This window comes from Zootoca vivipara, chromosome 11, assembly GCF_963506605.1.
Source record: "Zootoca vivipara chromosome 11, rZooViv1.1, whole genome shotgun sequence".
Lineage (NCBI taxonomy): Eukaryota > Metazoa > Chordata > Lepidosauria > Squamata > Lacertidae > Zootoca > Zootoca vivipara.
The window spans coordinates 18678038-18701417 of record NC_083286.1 but is presented as its reverse complement, the minus strand read 5'-3'; the positions used below and the strand labels follow the sequence as shown (position 1 = coordinate 18701417).

General features: G+C 39.9%; 1 protein-coding gene across 6 annotated transcripts in view; it reads left to right on the top strand.

Moving 5' to 3' along the window:
• The first annotated feature begins 1097 nt into the window (after window positions 1-1097).
• Window positions 1098-23380, top strand: part of DMXL1 (Dmx like 1) — a 70360-nt gene continuing 48077 nt past the window's right edge. For 4 of the 6 annotated variants that reach the window (XM_060280148.1, XM_060280147.1, XM_060280146.1 and 1 more), the window contains exons 1-10: window positions 1098-1470; window positions 9450-9575; window positions 11901-11978; window positions 12963-13041; window positions 14760-14886; window positions 15671-15737; window positions 20260-20435; window positions 21817-22006; window positions 22176-22341; window positions 22995-23207. In XM_060280148.1, coding sequence (XP_060136131.1) covers window positions 1384-1470; window positions 9450-9575; window positions 11901-11978; window positions 12963-13041; window positions 14760-14886; window positions 15671-15737; window positions 20260-20435; window positions 21817-22006; window positions 22176-22341; window positions 22995-23207 — 1309 coding nt within the window. In that variant the 5' untranslated portion in view covers window positions 1098-1383. The remainder of the gene's footprint in view (window positions 1471-9449; window positions 9576-11900; window positions 11979-12962; window positions 13042-14759; window positions 14887-15670; window positions 15738-20259; window positions 20436-21816; window positions 22007-22175; window positions 22342-22994; window positions 23208-23380) is intronic. The other 2 variants (XM_035099581.2, XM_035099580.2) reach the window with 1 other exon arrangement.

The following is a 23380-nucleotide window of genomic DNA, read 5'->3' as shown; positions in this document are numbered from 1 at the left end:
TACTCACTGCCTTGTGGTACATCTTCAAGAGAAGAAGTCTAAGGAGTAAATCCTATACAAATCCAGAGTGGAGTCTGTAAGGCGATTGGACGGGGTCTTGTTTGCCTCCTTCCAGCAACTCCTGCAGCTAAGCTTGTGCCAAATGTATTGCTAAGCTCTCCTTTCGACCACATCAGGGAGGTATTTTTTTTTGGGGGGGGGGCAGGGTCTTATATCATCTGGGCAGCCCATGTTCTCCATACACGCTGCCTTGGTACTTCGATGCGGCTTACAGCAAAAGCAATGCGGGAGGCAGCAATTATGAAAGCCGCAGCAGGTGAATTCCATTCTCCAACGTTTTTTGACTTCACCCCCGAAGCTGTCCCGGGACAGACAAGATGCCAACCAACCAGGGTACAGGTCGTTTTGGGGTCAGACCAGACACAGTGCCATTCATGCAATTGCTAACGGTGTTTTGCTTCCTAGACATTTCTTAGTGGCATAAAAAAATGGAATGAGGAGATCCAGATCGAGAGCTTGGTAGAGAGTACGGTAGGGATACTTTTTAGCTAACTTTCCTCTCCAAGGCTTTATTTTCTAACAGCAGAGCCTAGCCGCGCTTCTTCACCAATTTGCCACGTTCATCCCTTTCACAGCTGAAGTCTTGGCTCTAGGAGCCTCCCTGCGGGAACAGAACACACCGGCTCCTCTACCACACCCAGCCCGACACCCCCACACACAGGCCGCCCTTCCTCACGGTCATGACGAATACGTGACAACAGCCACACCCCGCCATGGACGGTTCTACTGCGCCTGCGCTCCTTCCTCCCTTAAGCCGACGTTCCTTCCCGAGCCACCAATGCGCCTGCGCGCGGGCGGCTCGGGCTTCCGCGTCTTTTTGCTCCCAGAGGCACGCAGCCGCAACTGCGCATGTTCTGAACCTTATTCTCTACCTCCCTCCCTCCCTCGCTCACAGTCTGAGCGCACGCGTACATAAACGAACCCTAATGGAGAAAAGGAGGGAGCTCGCGGGTTGCTGGGTGAACCGGACGACGTCATGGTCGGTCTCGCTCTCGCGATGGTTCGATTCGCAGGAGAGGGTCGGTCCGCTATTGTAGGCTGAGATAGAGAGAGAGAACTCTGCGAGGGCCAGTAAGAAGCCTGTTTGAGGGAGGAAGTCCGAGCGCTCGAGAGGCTCCTCCGCCCGCCCCCTGAGGTCGTGAGCGGACGTTGCCTCTGCCCGCGAAGGGGAGGAGCCTCGGAGGAAGACCCCGCCCCCCACTATGTGCCACCGCCGCCGCCCCCTGCGGGAGTAGCCGCGGCCGAGCGGCTCCGGGTGCCTCAGCTGCCCTGCCCGTTGGCGGAGAGCGTGGGCTCTGAAAGCGGGAGGCAAGCCTCGCCGTCATGAACCTGCACCAGGTGCTGACGGGGGCTGTCAACCCCGGGGACAACTGCTTCTCCGTGGGGAATGTCGGCGGGCATCCCTTCACGGTGAGTCTTCCTCTTCCTTCTCAGCTCCGGTACCACCACGGCAAGCGGGTCGCCCCTCCCCTCAGGCCGCCTTTCCTCGCCGCCTCAGACGGCGCCCCTTCCCTGGGCAGCGCTTGGCCTCCCTCGGCCGGCAGGCGAAGAGGGCGCGCGGGCGGGCAGTTTGCGTCAGGGACGATGGCACCGGTGCGGGTGGGACGCTCGGCCGCCGGCAGGTGCCTTGTTGAAACGCGCCCGAGACCCGCCGGTTCGACCGGAGCCGAGCCTGTGTTTGCGTCGGGAGCTGAGCGAGCACGAGATCGGGCCCTTGCTTTGCCATGACGGGGCAGATCAATTCCCTTTATTTCGCTTCCCGCTGCAAGCATTTTTGCCACTGCTCTACTTTTTTTTTTGGTTGCAATAATGCGCACCGACGTGGTTCGTTTCCGAAGTGCTTGGGCGTAAGGTGAGTCGGGTTGCATTAATGCCACAGAGCCATTCTCCACATGCTCAGAGGTATCTCCCTTTATTATTATTAATTTGTATTATTATTATTATTATAGCTGCACTTGCTTTAGAGCCTGACGGTTCGAAACGTGTTCAGGGAGGCAGAGTTCTTCTTTTCTTTTGAAGGGAGGTCAAGGACAACTGGCCAAGACATAGGGCTCTTGTGGGCCCCGGGAACCATCTCGTTTGTCTTGTTTCTGAGGCTGTTATTGATCAGCCTGTCCATTGTGTAACTAACAATCGAAAACAACTGGAAGTCACATTTGAGCATGGTGTTTATATATTTGGTTTTGAGGTTTGAAATGCAGTACTCCCATTCTTGTGCAGTTGTAACAAAAAGTGTGTGATTGGGCAATCAAGACAAAGGGTCATGCTAGAAACAACTTTTGGGCATATACAGTCCCTTATGGCTTAATTATTAGTACTATTTTCCGGTCATCATCTGAGGCTCTACTTTATTTTCCCTTTCTGTAAGAGTCCCAGAGGGTGGCCTTTTCTGTGTTGGCTCCCTGTTTGTGGAATGCTCTCCCTAGAGAGGCTTGCCTGACACCTTCATACATATTTTTAGGTGCCAGGCAAAAATGTTTCTCTATAACCAGACTTTTGGCTGATTAAACATTATATGGCCTTTTAAATGTGTTTGTGGGAGAGGAGTTTGTATTTTAAAGTTGACTTGCTTTTGCAGTTGATTAGAATTGATTGTAAGCCACAATTCCTGCTTTATACATAATGTCAAGTTAGAAATTGGAGATGGAGAAACTGAAACAGTTTCTCCTTTTAGCTGTGTGGGAAAAGGAGTGTGGACTGCTTAAGTCCAAGGCTTTGCACGGGCTCCCAGAAGATGTGCAACATGTGCAACAGTAAACCATGATTTTGGGCTTTATGTGTAAACTGACTCAGCCCAGGGTAAAACTGCTGTTTGAAAACTGGTCTATGGTCACCTAGAATCATTTTTTGTACATTTCAACCTCCCTCAGGAAACCCTTAGTATAAATACAGTTTGATCTTACTACTTTCATTAGCGATTAGCATTGCATGTATATATTCTTTGTACTCCTGGATCACAGGTGGTTCCAAACATAAAATACAAAACAAGAACACAACATATATAATAAGACAAAAACAAAACAATAGCCCTCCCAGAGTTATGACTAATTATAATGAGAATAAAGCATATTTTGGTGGTATCTGGAAACATTTGTTCTTCATAACTTATTTCGTAGTGAGGCTTTTTCCTTGCGTTTTAACGCTACTTAATAGGATGGCAATAAAATATTTCTTGATATCATAGAGTTAGAAGAGATCCCAAGGGTCATCTCGTCCAACCCCCTGTGATGCAGGAATCTTAACTAAATCATACATGACAGATGGCCATCCACTCTCTGCTTAAAAACCAGCAAGGAAAGAGACCCCATCACCTCCCGAAGGAGTCTGTTCCACTATTGAACAACTCTGTTACTTGCGCCTGAACTTCTAAGCACGTTTGGTTTCTAGGCTCTTTCTGCCATATATCTCCTTGCTACAACATCTAATTATTTGAGATTTTGTCTGCATATTTGTTGGAATGAAATGGTTAGACTCTTACATTTTGTTGCAGAGGTAGACCAGAAAAGGCTGATGAGTCTTAATATAGTCTTTCAGAGTATTTGCAACACATGTTCTAAGACAGTGCTGGAAATTCTGAAAACGTACTGTGTTGATTCCAGTTGTTATACCATAATAGAAAAATGGGAAGTATTATTTTGGAATGTTTGTTCTAGACCTGCTGTGGTGTGTGTGATCTGTCTATCAATATTCAACTTCGTAGCATTTCTTTTTTGCCAGTACTGTGTACATCATCAGGAAAAAGTGAAAGTTTTCCAAGTTATGAACTTAAGTAAAACACAACTTATCTTTTAAAATTACCATATTTTTCCATGCATAAGACAATGTTTTAAAGATTGCCATAAAAAATTAGTAAAAAGGGGGGGGGTTGTTCTTATACACAGATGGTGAATGCACAGTTGTTGTTGTTGCTGCTGCTGTTGTTTTAAAAACACCACTTATCTTCTGTGAAGAAGCTGCCAGAACATTGTAGCCACTGTCCCTCTCAGGAGCCCAGCTTTGGTGATCTCCCAAAAAAGCTCAACAAATTTGCCCAATCTTGGGTGTTAGTGGAGCATGCTCTGCTGCTGCCCACACGTGTGCACCCCCCGCCACTCTGTTTGATGTTTCAATATTGTTTTCTTAATTTTGGGTTTAAAAAAATAGGGATTGTCTTATACATGGAGGTGTCTCATACATGGAAAAATATGATATATGTAAATTGTAGACTAGCTATTAATTCAAAGTAGTTGTAGCATGTGCCTTGGGAAATATTATATAATCTTTTTAATCTCCCGCCCTGCAATAGTTGTGCAATTTGGTAAACAATAATAAAAAGATGGTCTTCTGCATAATATTCTAAGGGGGGTGAAAGTAGCTCCACTCCCATAGCACGTGCAAAGTATTGGATTGGAAAAATAGCAAGTAGTTCTTAAGACACGTTAAAAGGAGTTAGAACAATCAGTCTATGAGAGAAAACAAAAAGTATACTCTTAAAATTAAAATTGTTAAATGCTTCAAATTTCCAAATCTAGCCATATATGAGTCAAACCAGTAGATCAACTAGCCTAGATTTATTTCCTCTGATGGGCAGCAGTTCTCTAAAGTCCCCTGCAGAATTATTCCACTACTCCCTGCCTTTCTACCTGAGATGGTTAACTGGAGATGTCAGGAATTGAAACTGGGACCTTGTGCTTGCTGAGTACTAGGAGACACCCTCCATTTTTTTTTATTATGGCACCATCTAGTAAAATTCTAGTTCTTCAAGGTCTGACAGGTTCTTCATTGTTTTAAAAATGAACAAATGAACATAAGCACTGTTTATCAAATAGTCCAAGAACAGTAACTGTCAACAGTTACTGCTTGTTGGTGTGAATTCAAGGAAGTGATTACATCAGTAGCTTGGGACATTTTTATCTTAGAGGTGACCTGGAAGGCCTTTTCCTTGTTTAAATGAAAATTCAACTATTTATTTACAGGTTTTCTGTTGTGAAAAGTTTCTAGAAGTAGGAAAAAATGCCGCTGGGGTGGAGGATAAGTTGACGTTTTATTAAGATTGTATCTTTCTCATAGGGAAAGCTTTCTCCCAACACCACCTTTCTATGTTGTTATGTCAAGGGATGCAATGAGGAAAACTGTGGGTGTTTTGTTTCGTTTTAAGCAGGGGTGTTGACCATCAGTGCAACTGGGAGTGCATGGACGTTGTTGCTGTAATATTATAGCAATGATATGCATTGATTTGTGTTGCTAAAGAAAGTTCTGAATGTCTTCCAGCTTCTGCTTTTCAGAGGGAGACTAAACATTTCTATTTTGCACCATCTAATTTAAGATTCATCCCTTAAATATAGGTGTAAAAAGGTAAAGGGGGACCCCTGACCATTAGGTCCAGGAGTGACCGACTCTGGGGTTGCGGTGCTCATCTCGCTTTATTGGCCAAGGGAAGCTGGCGTACAGCTTCCAGGTCATGTGGCCAGCATGACTAAGCCACTTCTGGCAAACCAGAACAGCACATGGAAACGCTGTTTACCTTCCCGCCAGAGCGGTACCTATTTATCTACTTGCACTTTGATATGCTTTCGAACTGCTAGGTTGACAGGAGCTGGGACCGAGCAACGGGAGCTCACCCTGTCACAGGGATTCAAACCGCCGAACTTCTGATCGGCAAGCCCTAGGCTCTGTGGTTTAACCCACAGCGCCACCCGCGTCCCAGAGACTATATATTGGCTGAAGCCCTGTGAAATTCAGTCACTTTTAAATCCCATTACTGTAATTTCATTAGGAAGTAGAAACATGCCTATTATCAGACAAGACCAAACATTTAGGTGACAGCATCCTTCTTTGATTCCATTTTTAGACTATTAAAAACTAAGACAGGTATTTGTATTATACCCAGCAAAAGAAAAGAAGTCCCACACACTCTTTTTTTGTTTAAGGTAACCTGAAGAAAAAAAATCTGATAAGCTCAATAGATTGCTCATTGTTTTGGGAAGTTTTACTTGGTCCTAGTGGAGGTATTACTGCACTACTGCTTTGTGGATCCCCCTCCCCTTCTACTTGACTAACGCAACTGCATAAATATTTTAATTGATTTCTGTTAAGTTTACTGCACTGAACAGGCTATTAATTCCTTCAGCCAATGTATTAAAAACTGTGGCTCAGCATTGGCAACATATTTAAATTCCTGGGCATCAGAATCAATACTTTAGGAGCCAGCATAACAATTTGAGGTACTGGATCCATGCAAAAAAGAACAAAATGCCAGCATTTTAAAGCGCTAGCATCACATTTTCAATGCTGGTCAGCAGCACATGCCTCTCGAGTTTGCTCCCATTTGAGGGCTTGATGGGGTGTGCAGCTTCAGAATGGGACTGAAGAGTAAGGAGTTTTAGGATTTAAGTGTATCCTTAACAAGTTGCTAAGCCTGAGCTGGAGATACTTTGGTTTTCATCAGTCTCTGCTATTTCCCTAATAACTTACTTGAGCAGTGGAATTGGTGGTCTATTCTCCTATTTGGAGACTGCCTACAGAGGCTTCCAAGTCTGGACATTTTCACCGCTCGAAAAATGCAGAGAACAAAACTAACCCCTGTATATGGCATTTATTGACCTGACTAAGGCTTTTGACACTAAATCGTAATGCCCTGTGGACTGTCCTTCTGAAAATTGGCTGCCCAGATAAATTTGTAAACATCATTCGGCTCCTCCATGATAATATGACAATCGCAGATAACAATGGCTCTCAAAGTGAACCATTCACAGTGAGACCAGGTGTTAAACAGGGTTGTGTTATTGCCCCAACTCTATTCGTTATTTTCATTGCCATGATTGTACACTTTGTCAACGGCAAACTCCCCACCAGAGTAGAAATCATATATTGAACAGATGGAAAGCTCTTCAACCTGAGCAAGCTGAAAGCAAAAAGTAAGGTTACCGTAACTTCCATCATAGAGCTTCAGTATGCTGATGACAACGTAGTGTGTGCACGCTCAGAGGATGACCTCCAAACCATCCTAAATATCTTTGCAGAAGCTTACGAAAAGTTTGGCCTATCACTCAGCATCCAAAAAACCAAAGTGCTGCACCAACAAGTAAAAATAACCCCTCTGCAGCGCCACAAATCCAACTCAGTGGTGTAACGTTGGAAAATGTTGATCACTTCTCCTACCTAGGCAGTTACCTTTCTACAAGGGCCAACATTGATGCCAAAATCCAGCATCGTCTGAGCTCTGCGAGTGTGGCTTCCTCCCGATTGAAGTGCGGAGTGTTTGAGGACCGGGACATTCGCAGGGAAACAAAAATGCTTGTTTACAAAGCTATTGTGCTACCAACCTTACTATATGCTTGTGAAACATGGACCACTTATAAACACCATCTCCAACTCCTTGAAAGATTCCATCAACGTTGTCTCCGAAAAATTTTACAAATCACTTGGGAAGACAGGTGAACTAATATCAGTGTACTGCAAAGATCACCAGTGTTGAAGCAATGATTCTTCAACATCAACTTCGTTGGACTGGTCATGTTGTGCGGATGCCTGATGATCATCTTCCAAAGCAACTACTCTATTCCGAACTTAAAAATGGTGGTCAACAAAAGAGGTTTAAAGACTGTCTCAAGGCAAATCTTAAATAATGTAGTATAAACACTGACAACTGGGAAACACTGGCCTGTGAGCGCTCCAGTTGGAGAACAGCCTTTACCAAAGGTGTCGTGGGCTTTGAAGAAACTCAATCTCAGGACGCAAGGGAGAAACGTGCTAAGAGGAAGGCACGCTTGGCAAATCCACACCGTGATCAACTCCTGCCTGGAAACCAATGTCCCCACTGTGGAAGGACGTGTGGGTCCAGAATTGGCCTCCACAGTCACTTACGGACCCATTGTTAAAACCGTGTTTATGGAAGACAATCTTACTCGGCTACAAGTGATCGCCAAAGAAGACAGAGGCTGCCAGTCTGACTGATTGCATGTTAAGAACTGTATGAGTTCCAGAAACACTGCAGTTTCTGTAGCTTTTTTACTTTTTGCTTCTCTCTGAATTTAGCAGCTGTGTCTAGTCTCATTACCTGGCAATACATATTTGGAGACTTGTAATGAGGATTTTCATACAGGGTTGGTCCTCCAAAGCTGCCCTGGAACATCTTGATAAGGTTTAAGACAATGCACAGCCCAATTTCTACAAGGGCTGCATTTTCTATGATATGTTATGATTATGCTCTTTTAACAAAGCATAATGTGGTTCCTGGTCAAAATCTTGTCAAAAGAGAGAAGGAGTTGGGAGCTGCTCAAACAATAATTGTTCAACACTATCTGAGCAAACCTCATATGCTTCTCCAGTGATGCTGTGAAGAGGGAAACCAAAAGTTTTCACTTCCAGATTCAGTTAGCCACAATTTATAACACAGCTGCATTCCTAAGAAGTGTTCTTTGTTCATTATATTGTGCAAGTACCCAAAATATAATGCTGCAGTTGCATTAATGCGTGATAAGGCCATAAGAGTTCTTCCTGTTAGTTTGCAGTGCAGTTTAGCAGTGTGTCCTTAGTAGTGACCAGCTAGGTGCTCCTGGAAGCTTTCAAGCAGATTATGATATAACAATCTACTTTTGTCCATAGCATCCTGTAATCAAAAGAGAGCCAGCATGGTATAGTGGTTAGCGTATTGGACTAAAATCTGGGAGACCAGGATTCAAGTCTCCACTTGGCCATAAAGCACATGGTGACCTTGGACCAATCCCTACCTATCAGCCTAATCTACCTCACAAGGTTGTTGTTGGGATTAAATGAAGAGGGGGAGAACCATGTATACCATCTTGAACTCATTGGAGGAAAGGGTGGCATAACAAACAAACAAACAAACAAACATTCATTGTCCCTAAATGTAGAAGTTCAGTTTTTTGGCCTACTTAAGTCTCTAGCAATATCCTAAAGGCAGATTAGTGTTGTAGGTACATGTGCAATGAGATTAACCTCTCTCAGGAGATTGCAGGAGCTACCGTATGTCTGAGTCTAGCTTGTTGTGATATTTGAGCCCAGGTTTATGGTTTGTCTCTCTCTAAGCAGACCATAAGTAGAAGCTAAACTTTGTTCTTGGCTTTGACTTTGTATAAGTGTATAGATGCTTGTGTTTGTTCACAAGAGATGTATTTTGCTGAATTTGTGTGAAAGTAATTATTGAAATAACTTAACTGTCATCCAGTCAGGATGTGTATGCTACTTACAAAGTGGCTTTTCTCATAGCAGCAGTACAAAGCTCTAATTTTTTGTTGCGGATGGTTCAGTGGATTAAATATGTGGCCACACATATAAACCAGATGACTAGGTAAATGGGTTTTAAGGATTAATTATTGAAATACACCTTCCTTTGATTTGTCTTACAAAAAAAAGACAGAGCAGTTATACAGTTTACTTTTTTCTAGGCATACGCATCAGGATGTGATATTGTGATATTGGGGACTGATTTTGAAAGATTACAAATAATTCCTGGAGCAAAGCATGGAAATATACAAGTGGGATGTGTAGATTGCTCTATGCAACAAGGGAAGGTAAGTAGCAGTGGTACTCTTGTTATACTTATCTGATTTGTTCTTGTAATATGTATTTTTGCAATGCCATCCTGTCTGAAGGTGATATAAAACTTTTCAAATACAGTACTTTTAGTACTAACCCTTCACAAGGACCTGCATGTAAGAAGACAGAATTATGCTTGCGGCTATTCTGCTATTTTAATTCCTCTGCTAGAGACTCCTGTTTATATTCTAGAGTCTGATACTGTACTGTGTTTTGAAGAACAATCTGGTCATCATTATGCTACAAGGTTCTTTGTGAATATGGGCCCAAGCCCACACAAAGGCAGGCACTTCCAACAGTGGTGGGTACATAGCCATCTAAGACATCTTGTGGCTGAGTTAGTACAGGTTTTTTTTTTCTGAGACTATCCTCTTTCTTTTTCCTGGCTATCACATGCTGTTTGTATGGGCAAGAAACAAACCATGGTTTTGATGACACAATACAGGGCTTTGCTGTTTGTTGTTCCTGGCATAGCCAGGATGGGAGGAAAGTGAAACGAACGTAGAACAGCATGCAGCAGCACTCTGCTGATATGCATTAAACCATAGTTAATATTTAACTGTGTTTGAATATGACACGTGAACCATGCCAGCATCAAAACCTAGCACCTTGGAGAGAAGTCTTGAATGAGAAGTCTCTTCATGCTACTTCAGATGTCTGCAGGAATGGCTGGAAGGTTAAGAGATGGTTGTATAGCAGGAGACACACATAGTAATTTACTGTTGTACGTGAAACTTAAAACCAATTTTAAAAATCAACTGAGAGTTACCTTGAAACAGATTTCTTGATGATCTCTCTTGGCTCTCTTGATGTTTAAGACACTATCTTAGGACTCCGTATTCTCTGTTTTATCCAACATTGCTTTCTCCTTTGCTGATAAGGTGTGTTTGATTTTGCTCATGCACCCACTCTCTGAACTTCCTGCCTTTCTTCTTTCTATTTCTGAAACTGCATAAGGATAGTTACAGGTAGGTAGTCGTGTTGGTCTGCTGTAGTCGAAACAAAATAAAAAAAATTCCTTCCAGTAGCCCCTTAGAGACCAACTAAGTTTGTTCTTGGTATGAGCTTTTGTGTGCATGCTACTGGAAGGAACTTAAGTAAAACACAACTGGAAGGATTTTTTTTATTTTGCATAAGCATAGATCATGAAAGGAAAATAATCATCCTTCTGTTAGGAAAGGTGTGAATTTAAGCACACTACCAAATTCATAAACTTTTCCCCAATAAGACGTCTCTTCACAGTTGAGATCCACGTGAGAATGAAATACTGGAGATTATCAGTTTCTTTATTAAGCGCGAAATACCTTTCTGCCTTCTTATTGCATTTACTACTCTAGATTTTGTGCAGTTCTGACAGGATTCTAGTTGTCATTTTTAGGCCATGTTCATGTGTACATTGCTTTGCCTTGTAATTTGTTTTTGTAATAGATTTTTAATCTTGAATCTGCATCTCACTGCATTTTTCCAGAATTTCTGCAAAAGTAACATTATAAAGTTTTCTTTTTAAAAAAATTAAGACCTGTCCATGAAAATAATAGTGCATTATACATAATACTATATATATATATATATATATATATATATATATATATATATATATATATATTATTGTGCATGAAAGTGGAATATGGTTCTGACAGATGATAGTTGAAGTTAAAATATTGAAACTTCTTTTCATCAGTTTCCCCTACGTTTTTTGGATCTGCTTCTCCAGTACCATGCAATATGTAAAATTATGATTATTTATGTCTCTGTTATTGCCTCTCATACAAATATACATGAGTGGTTTATCTTTGCTTTTTTTTTTACCTTTGCTTGTCTTTAATCCTTTCATTCAGACTGACTGAGGGTTTTTTTTTTCTTTTTTTGCTTTAGATTTTAAAATGTTCCTGACATGTTAACATCTTGTATGTATTCTTTTTCAAAGAACTCTTGACACCCAGGATTGCTGAATTCTGATCTGAATCACACATTTCTTATCATGTTTCAGAGTATCTTTTACACACATATCACTTTCTCACCCCATTTAAAATACATGAACCATATAAATTGAACAAATGTAATTGTGCATTTTAGCTCCCAGCCTCAGGGTAATTAGATATATTGTGAGTCTTAACAGAGCTATATGTAGCCATTTCTAAACAAATGAATATTATGTATCTTCGGAATAACTTAGACAGTTGCCATTTCTGTGATGGCGACTCTTTGCGTGGAGAATCAAAGACATTTATGGCTATGGAAGGAAAGTAACACAACCTGCGAGTAAATACAAAGTAATTTTAAAATGCTATTTGCTTTAGATTGCAGCTTCTTATGGGAATGTGATTTGTATATTTGAGCCAGTTCAACACCTAAAACAGAAGAGTAGTCATCATACTGTAAGTGATTTATCTATTCTATCTTTGCTAAGCATTTGCATTGTGAATTATAATTTATTTGAAGTCATGGAGGGAACATGTTCTAGGTGGTTTCCCCCCCCCCCCCGGAGGGAACAGAATTTTTTGGGAAAAAGTGGGAAAATGCAATACTTGGTTTTTTATGCACTCTTTAAATATCAAAAGTAAATTTATTACTTTAGGAACATAAAATGCATTATGTGTAACTGTTTACCATAGAATTATTGTTTCTGGTATATTGAAAGTCCAGTATATGCAGGCAATAATTACACATTTAATTTAATTTTTAAAGTTTTTGTTGCAAATGGAGCTACAAGCTGCTGAACTGTAAGAAACTAGCATCTATGTGGTTTTGCCACTTTATGATGAGCAGGCAAAAAACATAAAAAACAGAAACCATCAAAATGGTAGTAAAACAATACTATTGAAATCAACTTCTGCATTTTCACATGCCAGTTTATTTCTTGATTTGGTGCAAGTATTTCTAGACATAGGCCAGTTTCTTTCGTGTGCTGTAGATTTGATGCAGGTATTTCCAAACACAGAGCAGTTTCTTTCAGATGTGCCGACTTGCTTACTGGCCTCTGAGAAAGTAATGGGAGGGCAATGACCTTCCCAGAGCCCCCGGGGAGCAGTCCTCTGACTCACTGGGGTGGGGTGGGGTGGGACGGTTCCTGGGGTTCCTGACTTCGAATATTTTCCCCTTTGCATGCGGACTCCTCGAACAAAACTCTTGTGTAAGTGTTGGGCTCATTGTAATGAAGTTTCAGTTTCAGCTTATAGAACTGAACTTTTAGAACTTGTCATTGATATCTCAGTTACAGTATTTGGAAATATTATCCAATAGTTGCTGAAGGAAGTTTGGCAGATCAGTCTTCTGAATTCATTATGCTTTAATTGACAACTATGCCAACTGAATATAAGTGTTCAGAAACCATTTCTATTGCATTTGTGTTTGGTTTTTAGGGATTGCATTATCAGTGGCAGAAGTCAGATCAAATTTTACTGGAAGATGCAGTGCATAACTTAACATGGGATCCGACAGGTAAATACAGAAACAGTTGAATGTTTGCCTTTCTTTTTTGCCTGCCTTTCAGGGAATTATCTTGTGATAATAATAATAATAATAATAATAATAATAATAATAATACTTGTAATTCATATTTAGGCATGTTTCTATGGAAGGAAGTGTTGTGTTGGGCAGAGCAATCCTGTAGTATGGAGGTGGGGGAGTATATGTAATAGATGAAGCATCCAATCGTATGCTTCATTGCTATTATTATTATTATTATTATCACTATTATTATTAATTAAATTTGTATACCACCGTAGATTTCAGAACGGTTCACAACATAAAATTCATGCTGGTTAGGAATAATAGGGCGTGGCTAGAGGGGAAATAAGTGTGTTAGCTGAAGGACTGGCATAAGTCACCACCACCACCCCAATCCCAGGGGTATGCCTGGGGAGTGGGTGTGCTTTGAATCCAGGGGAACCCGAGCCTCCCCTGAAGTGGACCTCCCTGTTTATTCTCAAGTACCCTTCTTTTCCAAGTTTCCTCTCAAACCACACACCCCAAACTTGGTTTCTGTTTTCCTGTAACTGAATGACTTGAATATATGTTGAGGCTTGTGATACTTTGCATAATTGATTATTTTTTCTGCTTGGGGGTGGAGGAATAAGAGACATTTATATGAATGAATTGGGGGGCACACACGTTTAAATAGCATAATGGGGGTCGGACTAGATGACTTACGATTCTATGGAAATTTGATATAAACAGAATTGCTTTTCAGTCATTTCTTACGACACGGCCCCCACTTCCTTAATCTTAGAATTCACATGCTACTTTTTAATATATATATTTTAGTTTGAAAGAAATTGACCAGGACAATGCATATTGCTCATCTGGCTTGTGTTGCAGGATTCCTAGCAAACTCAAAGCCTCATACCCCCCCCCCCGCCCCAATGCATGATACTGTGCAGTTAAGGTTTCAGTGTATCTAACTTATAATTAGCCAACATGGTCCCCAGAAGTTGTTGGACTCGGCTTTGACCTTTAGCTATGCTGGCTGGGACTGGTTGGAGCTGTGACATCTGTCTACTCTGATCTAGAGGTTCTTCCTACTATCCCTTACTCTTCGTCTGGACACCAAAAAGCTGTTCTTTGACTAGTTAGCAAGAGTTGAGTGACATTGAGCTGTCATTATTCTTTCATGCTTCCAAATCCTTCTGATCTATCATTCCTCATGTATGTGTCTGAGTTCCCAACATCCCTTAATGCTTACCCTCCTAAAGAGAATCCTTTACGCAGGCCTTCCCCACCTGTTCATAAAGCACTTGGCAGTTAAAAATGGAATTTTACTAGCTGAGTCAGTGTAGTCAGAGAAGCTGCTGAAGTACTGTACGGTACCTTGCTGGTAAGTGAAGCTAGATCGATCTCTTCCCTTCCTCCAGGCAACAATTAATAAAGATGGAATTCTGATAGCTGGATTGGCATGCATATTTTTGCCAGTTGACTTCTTGCCAATTTGCCATCTTACAGGACAGTTGCCAATTCTAGTCTTTGTGTATGCAAATGAAGTGGTTTAATTATGAGTAGTTCAGATTGATCATCTAAATCTTTATAGATTCAGGTGTATATTTTAGAGTATATAGTTGGTTTATAGTTATATTGTTTGTTTCAGTTATTTCAGAGTCTATAGTTTGACTTTATCTACTATTTTCTATTCTAATTTATGTGTATACATTTTCAAAATCAAGGCTCCCGTCTATTGACGGCTTGCAGTTGTTTGCAGCTTTGGTCCAATGTCAATTATGAAAACCCATCGGAAGATGAAAATCCTGAAAAAACAGAAGCTCGGAATTGGAGAATCATTTGGCAGTGCAAGTAAGAAATATACTATGACTAATTTACACTTGTTTTTGAACCTCCAAAGTAGTATATTTAAATGATAAGTATACAGCAATTCATATATATGTGTGTGTGTACTTTTTATTATCTTATTATTACAACACAGAGACTTAAAAAAAAATACAGATACAAAACAAATAATAAACGCATATCCATATTTCAATTCTTATTCTTTTCTAATTGACTTCCTTTGTCCTCAATGCGGGTCTAATTTTATATTTGGTAAACTGAGAAAGAAACAAGAAACAGTATACTGCAATTCAGTTCATTCGGTGTGAGCCAATCATTGTATGTTGTTCCCCAGATTAAAATGTGTTATATATGAGATACTTTCCAAAATATGTACAGTAGTAGATGTTCCATCTCTACAACATAGAGCATATGGAAGTGCTTATGAATATTTAGTGCCCTTTTACTCTTGAGAAGGGTCATCCAGCATAAATAAAGCAAACAATGCAAATGTTAAGAAGTGAAACAGGGTTTCAACAGCTTTGTAATTACTAAGTTACTAAGTTTTATAATTGTAAAACCTGTGTTAATGTTGTAACTTTGTTTTTGGTAGGTGAACAGCCAAGTAAATCACATAAGTTGTTTCATCAGTTTTGCAATTAATCATCTGCAACTAAAACAATAATAATTGAATTTCAAATAAGCGATTTTGTTAACTCTAATATGGAACTCAAGTTCAGTTTTATTACGTTTTTGAGGTATCAAATAGCAACCAACATCTTTTACCCCTTTTCTTTTCTGCTGTTCACAGAACTGCATCTGAAGTTCAGCTAATGAAGTTTTCACCAGATGGGGAATTTTTTGCTACCGCAGGAAAGGTAAACCAGTTTCATAGGATCTGAAATATAGTTCTTATTTTAACCTAGCCTTTCTGCATATAGCAGAGTACTTACATTAAATATACAATAAAATATTTTTGAAAATAAAATAAAATGAAAAGAACCAATAAAACCAGGGATACAATGTTGATATTCTTACACACACATTTTAAATCATTTTCCATCTCATGTGACTATAGAAGAGGAGGGGAGGGCAGTTCATAGGTACTACTATCTTGGCTTCCACTCAGACCAAGGTGACAGAGGTTCTGATTTGAGAGTAAAGAAGAGATCTTTTTACAGGGAGATTAAAGGTACAGGCTCAGGAACAAGCATAGTATCATAACAGTCTCAGAGCTTGGACTAGGCAACAGGAATGACAGGACTAGCTGGGCTAGGAGCAGTAGTCCTGAGTCAGAGTTCAGGGCAAGAAACTCAGTTGTCCCAATGGGTTAACATGACCACCACCAAGCTTTTAAAGGCAGGGCAAAGCAAGCTTAGCTGTGAGACTCCTATGTTCAGCATACAGACACAGTCATAAGTGGTTAACAAGCCAAGGATTGGAAAGTTGTAGTCTACATAGCTAATTGGCTATGTAAGTCTGTGGTTTTGCGAAAGCCCCTATCTTCCCAAACTCTGCTCATCCATAGAGCAACTGTGGTGCTGCAACAGTGTCATAAATCCCTTAAAAGAAGAGCAAATTACAGATTTCACAAACCATAATTTAGTTTCCTCCAAGAATATTAAGAATAAGTCATACAATATAATTTCCCATTTTATGTTGTGGACCCCCCTGCTTTCTTCAGATGAAGAGTGCTATGCAAATTTATAAATAAAATAAATTGCTCGTTATAATAAGTCACCCTTATAAACTTAATTTTGGACAAAAGATCAGCTAACTTAAAATCCAGTGTGATTTTTTTTCTCTTAACGGATTTCACAGTTCTTGTGCTCTTCAGATGAATAATCATCAGCACAGAAGCATAATATTGCAATAACATGGTGATCTGTTTGAAGCAACTAACACTTCCCCTAAGGCCTAAGATGCAATCTTGTGATGCTTGTTTTTCAGACAGAATGACTTTCTGTGGAATTGACATATTTGGCTACAGTGCCAAAATTAAGGGAAATGGGTAGCTGCTATTTATTTTTGGATGCCCATTTAAGAAAATACTTTTTAACATTTACAGTAGTTGCTCTAATACAGGGGTACCCAAACTTTTTTCAAAGAGGGCCAGATTTGATTAAGTGAACATGCGTGAGGGCTGACCAAAGTTGTTGAGCTTTTTTTTTACAATTTTACCCCAAAGTTGTGGTTGAGCTTTTCTTAGGATTGAGGATTAAAGTTGTTGAGCTTGTGTATTTTCCTCGCTGGATATTCATCTGTTGATTTTGACTATCCATTAGGGATGGCTTCAGAAAGGGGACAAAGTAGCATCCTGGTAGGTGTTTTAAATGTACAACACCCAAACCCAAATGAGGACTTGTTTCCTTTGAAAGAGTCTGGATTCAACTCTTACATAGAACTTTTCTTAGGATTGAAGTTGTTGAGATTTTTTTAGGATTCTACCCCAGTACATACCGTATACTGCAACAGGGGCCGGATTAGGCTCCCAAAATGGACTTTGGACATACCTGCTCTAATAGATATATTACCTTAGCTATTTTGTATGCCTTCATCCCTGCAAATAGAAATATGCCTGTTTCTGTTCATTTTCTTTTAAAAACACATTTATTTGAATTATTTGCAATACAAATATACAATAGTAAGTTAGTAAAAGGATAGTACTGTATAATACAACAGAAATATGGATTAATCATATATAGTTAGTTGCCAGCTAGAACCAGTGTTCATAAATCTTAACTCATGTTGCTTATTCTAGTCTAAAATATCATGTGCAAATTGATGTAATTCATTGTACTATTCTTTTAAACCCCCCTCCCAAAGAATTTATGCATAGAATCCAGCATTACTCAAACAGACTTCTGCTCATGCAGACTTCATCTTCCTCTCCAGTCCCTGTGCACCCCCAAAATCAGAGTCCCCAACCCCTTTGGAGCAAATTGTGAGGACACAAAGAGAGCTGCAGTGGGGAGGAGGAGAAGGTGAAAGTCTCATTGCGAGAGCTGAAGTTTGTACTGTCTGTGCATGGAACATGTTAGATACAGGCCTATGAATTTATTGTGCCTTGAACTCTTACTATTCTAATAAAAGATAAACGACATAAATGTCATAAAAGGTTTATTGACTATTGTATCTATGCCAAAAATACAACGTTCAGATGGGTCTTTTATCCATTCTGTATTCTTAATGGAGATTAAACCTTCAGCAATAATATACTGCCTTATCTTATCTTATCTTATCTTATCATCTTACCTTAAATTAGCTCAGTGTAAAGGCATCCAGATATTTTAAATCTCTTTCTTAAATTATGTTTCTACTGGAGGAGAATTATTGAAGCTTTTTTTTCTTTTTTTCAATAGCCTAATGATGTTTATGCATTTATTGAGTTAATTCAGTCTCCATACGTTAACAGACAGTAATCTTAAATTATCCATTATTCAGTTATACATTTTTCTCTTTCCTTTAATTATTTTGTTCATGTTTCATTTCTCCCTTCCCTTCCCTTACTTCCTCAAGAAATTGTAACTATTTCTGCTTGAGAGAGATGCAAGGATTAATAACAGCAGCCTAGCATTAAGTGGTTAGGTTTTATTTGCTTGTGGAAGAGAACTATTGCTTATGTCTAACAAGTGTTGACCTTCTTTGGTATTCTGCAATGCAATCCATTCTATTCCAAACAAAAACTTAAGAATAAAAGTAGTCCCTCATGTGTCTATCTCTTAAACAAATGGTCAAAAATTACAGGTTTCGTCTTAATATTTTCAGATGTATACCTGCTAAAACATCAGCCTCTGTATAGTCTGTTTTAAGTGAATATCCTGCCCAAACATTTATCTGAATTGCATCTTTTACGCTGTAATTAGCAAATCTTATGAAAACTTCCATTGATATTTTTTTCTAGATCTTAAATTTATTTTAATAGCACCTTCTATGCCAATGCACATTCTTATTTCGATTCCAAATAAGCCTTTAACAGCCCTTCAAAACAGCATGATAAATCTTGTCCTTCAGCAGCTTCTCTCCAGTGCTTCATTGATATCTTTTATGCTCATGCTTTTCTATTGTTATCTCATGTAGTCATAACTTCTTGACATCCTTGGACTGTAGACTATAGACTACATTTTTTAAAACAGACTGTTAATTCTGTAATTTTTACTACTTATCTCTTTCTTGGATGATTATCTAATCTTTCTTCATTCACCTTCCATTTTCTCTTTATTTTTTCCAGTAACAGTTTTTCTATTATACAGGATTTTTCAGTGATTCTTTCTTTCTGGGTTCTGATTATGGTTCAGACATCAAATTTTCCCCTTATTTACACACATACTATTTACACACAGAGAAATGAGTCATGAGTTTCAGTTAAAATAAGCCAGCTATGAATCTGTCAATAGTTGAGAAGTTCATGCAAGGTGAGGCAGATCAGCATTTAGTGCAAAGCATTTTATATTTTTGTTTCTGTACTCACAACCAGAGGGGGGGATGAGTGTCATGGGAATCAAATATGTGCAGAAACCAGGATTGGACAAGGGCAGAGAACTCAGGAGAGAAATGGAGTCTCCTTTGGCTCTTCTTACAGAAAGAGTAGGGAAATTTTTTTGCTGCTGCTTACATTTTTCAAAAAGAAGGCCCTGGTGAGGGATGGAGTTCATTAAAAATAATTGGCAAAAATATGAACAACAGATTAAGAAGAAATTTTAAAAGTTCTTTTTATGGGGGAAAGGTGACTTCATCCTTCATTCAACATGATTAATTAATTCTGTTGAAAATAATTCTATTCAATTGTATTGAAAAGCTTATTTAAGAGTGAGCAAAAGCGGAAGAATTAGCTCTGTGTAGCAATTATGGAAAATAAGGTAAAGGTACCCCTGACCGTTAGGTCCAGTCGCAGACGACTGGGGTTGCGGCACTCATCTTGCTCTATAGCAGTGTTTCTCAACCAGTGTGCCTCCAGATGTTTGGGGACTACAACTCCCATCATTCCTGACCACTGGTCTTGCTAGCTAGGGATGATGGGAGTTGTAGTCCCAAAACATCTGGAGGCACACTGGTTGAGAAACACTGCTCTATAGGGCGAGGGAGCCGGCGTTTGTCCGCAGACAGCTTCTGGGTCATGTGGCCAGCATGACTAAGCCGCTTCTGGCAAAACCAGAGCAGCACACGGAAACACCATTTACCTTCCTACCAGAGCGGTACCTATCTACTTGCACTTTGATGTGCTTTTGAACTGCTAGGTGGGCAGGAGCTGCGACCGAGCAACGGGACTGTTGTGGGGATTTGAACCGCCGACCTTCTGACTGGCAAGCCGTAGGCTCTGTGGTTTAGACCACAGCACCATCCGCGTCCCTTTTATTCTGGAAAATAGTGTACTAATATATATCACTTCTTCTTTGCTAGGATGATTGTCTTGTAAAAGTGTGGTATAACACTGATAGCTGGAAATCAGCAGTCACACCTCCAGTTACAGCACCAGAAGCAATCACACAGGAAGTAGGCTTCTCATTTATTTACTTGGTTCATCCTCGGTCTGTTAATGGGTTCTCCTGGCGAAAGACAAGTAACTACATGCCACGGTGAGCAGTTTTTCATTGTTCCATCTTTGAATTGGTAGACATTGTGGATGCTTTCAAATTTTGCCTTGTGCTCTCAAAATTGTGCCAATATTATTTAATCAGCCATGGTTGGGTATTCAGATGAATCTAAGTAAGTCTTCACTGGTAGTGATCCCAAAACAGATAAGATAAGATTATGGAGCTATATAATCAGTAGTAGACCATGTGGTCGGGCTGGGCTGCACACCTGACCTCCCTCCTGCTAAGTTGCTGCTGCCGATCAGGACAGAAAATGGAAGGGTTAAGGTCAGTGCAGTGCAAACTGGTGGAGCCGATACGATGCTCTTGGCAGTGTGTTTGCACAGCACTGACCTTACCAGCACCTCATTGCTCCCCAGTATTTAGCAGCAACGGGAGCATAGAAATTTCAGGTGAGTAGCGCACCCTCCACCATGCCGTCCACTGCTACTGCATGTAATATGCTTCCTTAAAATGCCACAAGCAGCATGTAAAATATCTTCCACAGTGCCAAGCCTCATGAACCATCCTGCACTCATAACACACTGAAGGTACGCTGTACGACACTTTGGCAACATTGACATCAGTTCTGTACATGTGTTCTGACATTAAATGAGAATCACCTTAATCCACCTGGCTGGTGGGCACAAAAGTTCCTATAATACAGCAATAGTAAGTTATTTCAGCAGCACATTGTCTGACCACATTTTCGTTCTTCATCATCACTGCCTCGGCACTGAGTAATTGGTTAGTTTTATAGATCTGTGAGCAGAACATAGTCATCGAATGAGAGTCACATTAACGATACACTAATTGTAGGAAATACTTATACAGTGGTACCTCGGTTTTCAAACATCTCGGAAGTCGAACATTTCGGTTTTCAAACGCTAAAAACCCGGAAGTAAATACTTTGGTTTTCGAACAAGCCTCAGAAGTCGAATGTGCTACGTGGCTTCTGCTGAGTGCAAGATCTGGAGACCTAGCTGTTGGCTATTGAGCCTCAGTTTTCGAATGCTTTGGAACTCGAATGGTCTTCTGGAACAGATTACATTTGAAAACCGAGGTACCACAGTACATATAATGTTAGGAGTTTGTGTCCTCACCAGTGTTGTACAAATAGCATCCGGATATCCTTGGCTATAGGGAAACAAAGCAGGAACCTAATATATCCAAGCCCACTGTGGCTCGAGTTGCCCTAACCTTCACCATACTGCTGCAGTAGAAGGGTGGTAAGGAAATAGGAATATGTCTTACATTTTTTTTTTAAAAAAAAAGTTATTTCCAAGTATTCATGTGTAGTATTGACTTCAAAGCAGAAAAATATGACTTGCTATTAAATTCAGAAACCCCTGCAGAATTTTTAAAAAACTTTTTCCTATCATAGTGGTGCCGTATGTAATGTGCTGTTGACATGCTGCAAGGATAATATATGCCGTCTCTGGGCAGAGACTTTGTTGCCAAATGACAGTCTGTTATATGGAGGTGGATACAACCATTTGCCTGAACCTGTGAAGTCAACTAACAACTTTAAGAGGAATGCTTCTAGTAAAGAGAGCATGAAAAATGCTTTAGAGGTAAGAAGATAATTATCTGACTTTGAGTAAGCCTCCCAGATCATTATAGTTTTGTATTTAAAATAACAACCGTACTAACTTGCTGACTGTTGAGAAATAGTAATCTGAGCTATATTGCTGCTGCTAGATTCCTTTTCTGCTTTTGTATAACATGTCATTTTCTCAACAGTTAAATCTAAAGCCCTTTCGACGAGGAAGAAGGAGGTCAATAGCACTTGCACATACTGGATACTTGCCACATCAGCAAGATGCTCACGAAGTTCATCGAAACACTCCATTGCAATCAAATGCACTTTGCCACTTTCACATTGCTGCCAGCATCAACCCAGCTACAGGTGATTATGAATGCCAATTTTTGCTTTATAAGTGGGTACAGTTCATTTTAAAATTCTCCTGCAAAAGTAACATTGACATACTGTCTGACTGTGAATAATGATGATATAAAGCTTAGCATAACAATAACAAAACCCTCAAATGAAACTATGCCATATAATCTGTTTAGTTTCTTTGGATGTGAATCACACATGCCATGTTTGGGTTATGTTGGCACCTTGCAGCCAAATACAAGAAAACTGGTCTTTGTCCATTGGACATGCCCTCCTTCCCTGTGTCAGATAACATTTAGTTTCTCCTGCTGATTTTTTAAAAACAAAATATCATAAATCCCAATGGGCATGCCCAAAATCTTCAGGTGTACTTTAAAAAGCTCTTTGAATTTTGGACATGAATCCTTGAGATGTTAATAACCTACTTTCAAGCAGTCATATTTGTATTCTCTTTTTTTTTTGTGGGCAGAGAGGAGTGGGGTCTATGTATATCTCTGGGTGTGCTTTAGTAAAGAAATGTAGGATTAACTATCCTGTGATTTTTGCATGTGTGTGTTAATGTCCATCTTCTAATGCAGTTAAGTTTTACTTACAAAAATGGAAATAACTTAAAAGTTATGGTACATCTTGACGAGAAAGTAAGTTTAGTCTTTTGCTTGTAGACATTCCTTTGCTCCCTTCCATCATGTCTCTGAGTCTTAATGAAAATGAAGAAAAGAGTGGGCCTTTTGTTGTACACTGGCTGAATAATAAAGAATTGCATTTTACCCTATCAATGGAAGTCTTTCTACAGCAACTAAAAAAGAGTTTTGAGCATATTTCTTCAGAGGTCAGCACTGAAGAGTCTAATCAGACAGAGATAAAATCTGATGAAGGTAAAGTGCCTACTCTTGGTTTGTTTGACCCCTTTTGGAAACAATGTACTGCCTATAATACACTAATTTAATATTTAGTTAGTATGTATTAAAAGGCACCTTTAAAATGTGCCTCAGAGGATTGGAATCTTCTCCAGCAGATTTTGAGAGCCCACAGAGGGTTGCAGGGGGAG